The sequence below is a fragment of the Rhinopithecus bieti genome, unplaced genomic scaffold, assembly GCF_001698545.2.
Source record: "Rhinopithecus bieti isolate Rb0 unplaced genomic scaffold, ASM169854v2 scaffold_48017, whole genome shotgun sequence".
In the NCBI taxonomy this organism is placed as follows: Eukaryota; Metazoa; Chordata; class Mammalia; order Primates; family Cercopithecidae; genus Rhinopithecus; species Rhinopithecus bieti.
The window spans coordinates 9,808-16,339 of NW_016818876.1; the positions used below are offsets into that span (position 1 = coordinate 9,808).

At 33.5% G+C, this 6,532-nt stretch overlaps 1 protein-coding gene across 1 annotated transcript in view; it reads left to right on the forward strand.

Moving 5' to 3' along the window:
- The window catches only part of LOC108519016 (transcriptional regulator ATRX-like), a gene marked incomplete at its 3' end in the record, with an annotated part of 13,904 nt that extends 8,778 nt beyond the window's left edge, over window positions 1–5,126 (forward strand). The window contains exons 4-5 of the mRNA XM_017857791.1: window positions 2,553–2,646; window positions 4,986–5,126. Of these exons, the coding sequence (XP_017713280.1) occupies window positions 2,553–2,646; window positions 4,986–5,126 (235 nt within the window). The remainder of the gene's footprint in view (window positions 1–2,552; window positions 2,647–4,985) is intronic.
- Window positions 5,127–6,532: the final 1,406 nt, after the last annotated feature.

Genomic DNA, 6,532 nt, shown 5'->3' on the forward strand with positions numbered 1-6,532 from the left:
ATAAAATTTACCATTTTACCCATTTTTAAGTGTACAATTCAGTAACATTAAGTACATTCACATTTTTATGCAACCATCACTTCTATCTGCCCCCAAAACGTGTCATCATTCCAAATGGAATCTCTTTAACCATTAAACAATAACTCTTTGTTCCCCTCTCCCCCCACATATTCTATATAGCATTTATGTTCTCCCATTTATAGCATTTCTGTTAGCGTTTATGTTCTCCCATTTTTTCACTGGAATAGAACTTTGATTCTGATCTCAGGTTATGATATATTTTTTTAAAATTATTTTGAAACAATTCTAGATTTACAGAAATGTTACACAAATAGTGCAGAGTTCTGTGTATCTTTCACCTAGCTTCTCTGATTTAATACCTTATCATAGTACAATGATCAAAACCAGGAAATTAACATTGGTACGATACTATCAACTAAGCCAGGGGTTTACAAACTGCACCTGTGTGCCACATCTGATCCTCTGCCTGTTTTTATAAATAAGCTTTCATTGAAACACAGCCATATTCATTAATTTACTGTTTTCACATATGTACAATGGCAAAGTTGAGTAGAGACGAGTAGTTGCAACAGAGACCATATGGTCCACAAGTCAAAAATATTTACTATCAAGCTTTTTACATAAACCGTTTTATGACCTCTGAAGTAAACTATAGATCTTATTCAGAGATTAGTTTTCCCACTAAAGTTTTCTTTCTGCTTTAGGATTCAATCCAGGATCTCACATTGCATTGAGTTATAATGTCTCCTTAATCTACTGCAGTCTATGACAATTCCTCAGTCTTTCCTTTGATGACCTTGACACTTGTGGAGTGTTGATTCCTTATTTTCTCAACTGTTCCTTGATATGTATTTGTCTAATGTTTTCTCATGATTGAATTGAGGTTATTATGCATTTTGACAGAATACCACAGAAGTGATGTTGTGTCTTCAGTGCATGATACCAAGAATAGATGATGCCAGTATGTCTTTTTTTTTGAGAGAAGACCTCGCTCTGTTGCCCAGGCTGGAGTACAGTGGTGCGATCATGGCTCACTGCAGCCTCAACCTCCTGGGCTCAAGTGATCCTCTCGTTTCAGCCTCCCAAGAAGCTGGGACCACAGGTGTGTACCATCATGCCTGGCTAATTTTTTTTTTTTTTGTAGAGACAGAATCTCCCTACGTTGCCTAGGCTGGTCTCAAATTTCTGGGCTCAAGTGATCCTCTCAACTTGGCCTCCCAAAGTGCTGGGATGACAGGGGTGAGCCACCATGCCCAGCCATCAATATGTCTTATTACTCTCACGATTAACTTTTGTTACTTGCTTAAGTTGGTGTCTGCTAGTATTTTTCCACTGTAAAGAAGAAGATATTATTTTTCTGTTTATATTTAGTATTTTATCGGGAGATACTTTGTGACCATGCATATATTGTTTCTTATCATACTTAAGCCCACTAATTTTAGTATTCATCTTGGGTGAAGCAGTTAGTACTGTGGTATTTGCCTACTTGTAATTTTCTGTTTATTTCATTACTTCCACATTTAGTAATTGTAAGGAAGAATTATTTTCCCCTATTTATTTATTGCATTATTTATATCAATATGACTTATAGATTTTTATTTTACCAGTTATAATCCAATAGTACCATTTATTTTATTGCTCAAATTGTTCTAGCTTTGGTTGTTGGGAGCTCCTTCAAGTTGAATCTTGTGTCCTTTCAACATGTGCCTGTCCATGTTTGAACACTGCTTTATTTTCTGGCACTATAAGATGTTCTAAGCTTATCTTGTATTTTTTCTGCCCTGCTTCCTCTGGCCAAAAAGAGGTTTTCTCCTGGAGTTTTATATGCTTCCATTACTGTGTTAATTGTGAGGAAAAAAAATTGAGGATTCCACATGTAGAACCCGATTTTCCTGGTGTTGTGGCTAGAAATAGGGATTTTCTTCACAGTCTTGTTGTCAGTACCCTCTGCATACCTTTGGAATTTAGCCTGCCTTCTGGTCAAAACCAGGAAACAAAGAAAGAAAATAACCATATGCACTCACAGCTGTCTCCCCTCCACCAATTGTAGAGGGGTCATTATTCAAGTTTTGATTTCAGTCTCCAATCTGCCTATTATCGTTTCCCTTTTCAAGTTCTTTGGTTGTGTCATCATTGGAGGAGAGAATCTGTAATCTTATTCCTTCTTGACCAGCCTACCTTGCTTGTTTTGAATAGCCAAACTTCTTTTTCATTAATTTACCTTTGGTAATTACATATATTTTATTGACAGGCAATTTATTCTTACTTTGTCAATTCATGTACAATTGAATACTTATATTTTAATGTACAACCACAGTTTTATAATTACATGTGAAATATGTTTGAATTTTATTTATATATATCATGTAAAGCATTAACTGGTATATTCTATATTATGTATTATCCATTCACACATATACCTCTGATGTTCTTATAATGCTCTGTTTTAATGTCGAGTCATTGGTAAATTAAGTAAATTGGGTTTCTATTGAAAAATAATTAATAATTTTATGTATTTTTTAAAATTCAAGTGAGCAGTGAAGATTCAGAAGATTCTGATTTTCAGGAATCAGGAGTTAGTGAAGAAGTTAGTGAATCTGAAGATGAACAGCGGCCCAGAACAAGGTATTATAATTGATATTTTAAAAATTTTAGGAGTTAATGTGAATGACCATGCCTTCGAATGATTTGTATGGTTACTGTTACCAATAAAGTTAAGTTAGTGCAATATATAATATTTTGATTTGAAACTAATTGTTATACTTAATAGTTTAAAAAGAATCTAAGCATATTTTATGTGTAGTTGAATGTGTAGTTGAATTGTGTATTCTAACCTGGGTAGATTTTCAGTCTGCAAAACCACTCGTGGCTGCAGTTTTTTATTGTTAAGGGGAAAATTATAGGGTAATAGTGAAGAGGCTTTATAGAAAAGCCTCAGTCTTAACTCTGGGCTTTTCTACTTTCTATTTGTATAAATACTCTGTGCTTCAGTTTCCTCATCTGTAAAGTGGGGTATTACAATATACTTGACTGACCATTGTGGGCATTAAATGAGACAATACATGTACAAGGTTTATAACAGTACCTACCTGGCAAATAGTAAGTGCTCGATATATAAATTATCGGTTTTAGTAGTACTACAGTAATAATGATATGCTTAGTCTTGTAACATGAACAGTCACTGATCTAGATTACCTGTAATTTAAAATTTGGCTTCCTTCTTAGTATGGTATGTTAGATAATATTACTACTACAATTTTTTTATTTCCCCCAGAATAACATAATCTTTCTACAGTTTATCAAATGAATAATCTGTGTGTGTTTGTGTATATATGTCTACAAAGGTGTCTATCTGCATTTGTAAGTTTTAAAACATTTGAGTTTTTTTAAGTTAATACTTACCAGGTTGTGCTTAGAGTATAGCAATATATTATACTTTAAGTCAATATAAAATGAAAATGATAAGGTACGTTGAGAGTTTTTTTTTAAACCAAGATATAATTCAACATGTTGTACTGTGGAATACAGTGGTCTTCAGAGTATTTGCAAAGTTGTGCAACAAACACCACTCTACAATTTCTGAACATTTCCATCACCCAAGAAAAAACCTCTGTACTTATTAGCAGTCATTTTCCATTCCCCATGCCCTCGTACTCTAATAAACACTAAAATCTACTTTCTATGGATATGCCTGTTCTGGACATTTTGCATGAGTAGATTCATATAATATATATCCTTTTATGGATTTTTTTTTCAGTTAGCGTAATGTTTTCAAGGTTCATCCATGTTGTAGCCTGTATCAGTACTTCATTCTTTCCTTAATGATTATTTTTAATGGTGGTAAAATGCACATAACATTTACCATCTTAACCTTTTTTTTTCTTTCATGGTATTACTGGGAATTTTATTTTCCTCTTAACCGTTTTAAGTGTGTGGCTTAGTAGTGTTAAGTACATTTACTTTTTTTGAACCAGTCTCCAAAACCTTTTCCCCTTGCAAAACTGAAATGTTATTCATTAAACCACCCTCTTTTTCCTCTTCCCTGAAGCCCCTGGCAACCACCATTCTATTTTCTGTCTATGAATTTCACTACTCTAGGAACCTCATATAAATGGAATCATACAGTATTTGTCTTTTTTGACTGGCTTATTTCACTTAGCATCATATGTTCCAAGTTCATGTATGTTGAGTCATGTTTCAGAATTTTCTTCCTTTTAAAGGCTTAATGTTCCATTGTATACCACATTTTGTTTATCAATTTATTTGTTGATGGACATTTGATTTGTAACCTTTTGGCTGTCATGAATAATGCTGCTTTGAACATGGGTGTAGAAATACCTCTTCAAGTCCCTGCTTTCATTTCTTTTGGGTATATACCCAGAAAAGGAATTGCATGGTAATTCTATTTTTAATTTTTTGACGAACTGCCATAATAGCAGCTGCACCATTTTACATTTCCATTAATACTGAACAGGGTTTCACTTTCTCCACATCCTTACTGACAGTAGTTATTTTGTCTGGATTAATGTAGCTTTGTGTACGAATTTCTAAACCCAGAAATACTTTTCTCACCAAAAGTTGTGACTGTGTTTTTAAATCTCTGTGGCCTGTTATGAAGAAAACAGTATTCAAATTTGTAATCTGCTTTTTTTAGTGATGATGAATGTTTTTTAGTATGTCTATTGGCTGTTTGTATTTTATACTAGAAGAATAGTCTTAATGTCCTTTAATGCATTTTCTTACTCATATAACAAACCTTCCCTCAGGATACTGTAAATTGTTGATCATTGGATTAAAATGAAGGGTTATGCTTCTGCTGGAATATCCATTTTTAACCTGATTTTTTTTTCCTGTTTGTTTTTTGAGGAATGCATACAGAGGTAGAACAGTTTTAAAATAGTACGTAACTTATTGATGGAAGTTAATCATGAAATATTTTATTTTGTGTTTTAAATTTTCTTCAGGTCTGCAAAGAAAGCAGAGTTGGAAGAAAATCAGCGGAGCTATAAACAGAAAAAGAAAAGGCGACGTATTAAGGTTCAAGAAGATTCATCCAGTGAAAACAAGGTAATAATGACATTTACTACGTGCTTGAATTATAACTGGTACAGTAGACTATGGTAATCATGCTGTTACCTCTCTGTTCCATTCATTCATTTTATTCTACTGGCTTATTTACATTTTACACTTGTGGAAGGATTGGTTATTGAATATATATATATATGTAAAAGTATTAATTTGGCATTATCAGTTTTTTTTCCTATTCCTTAATTTCTAATGGAATTTTAAGCCATTCTAATTCATGATTTTATATTTGTAGTGATGTGAGTGTTCTGTTTTCTGAAGACAAAATACTATCCTGAATGATGACTTATATGGGAATAAATCTCATAGTGAAATTAGCCAGTTTGAGTTTTTTGTGTATACGCAGGCTTACATAAAGTAAAAGATGTCTGAAATATGTTTGATTCTGTCAACACATTGCTCTTCCAGAGGGGTATTTATCTTTTGAAAATTAACTTGTTAAATATTTTAAAGTGTACAATTCAGTGGCCTTAATTATATTCACAAGCAGAATCTATTCACTCATTGAACATTAACTCCATTCCCTTCTATCCCCCATCCTCTGGTAACCTCTATTTTCATTTATGTCTCCATGAATTTGTGTGTTTTAAGTACCTCATATATATAAGTTGAGTCATGCAATATTTGTCCTTTTGTGTCTGGCTTATTTCATTGACATAATATTTTCTAGGTTCATCCATGTTGTAGCATGTATCAGAATGTCATTCCCTTTTTAAGGCGAATAATACTCCATTATATGTGTGTGCCACATTTTGTTAGCCCAGTCATCTGTTGATGGGCATTTGGGTTGTTTCTACCTTTTGGCTATTTTGACTAATACTGCTATGAATATGGGTGTTTACATATCTGTTTGAGCCCCTGTTTTTAATTATTCTGGGTATATATGGAAAAATGGAATTGCTACATCATATAGTAGTTGTATGTTTAACTTTTGGAAAACTCCACACTGTTTTTCTCTAGTGTCTGTAACATTTGACGTTCCTGTTAGCAATGTAACAAGATTCCAATTTGCGTCTTTGCCAACACTTCCTTTGTTTCTTTTTCTTTCTTTCTTTCTTTTTCAACAAGAAACATCCTAATGAGTGGGAAGTGGCATTTCACTGTGGTTTTTCTTTGTATTTTCCTAATGACTGGTGATATTCAACATCTTTTCATATGCTTATATCTTCTTTTGAGAAATGTTTATTCTAGTCGGTAGCCCATTTTTAATTGTTTTTTTTTTTTTTTTTAATAGATGTTGAAGAGTTTTTGTTTTGTTTTTTGAGAAAGAGTGTCGCTCTGTGGCCCAGGATAGAGTGCAGTGGCGTGATCTCAGCTCACTGCAAGCTCTACCTCCCGGGTTCACACCATCTTCCTGCCTCAGCCTTCTGAGTAGCTGGGACTACAGGCGCACACTGCCACGACTGGCTAATTTTTTTTTTTTTTT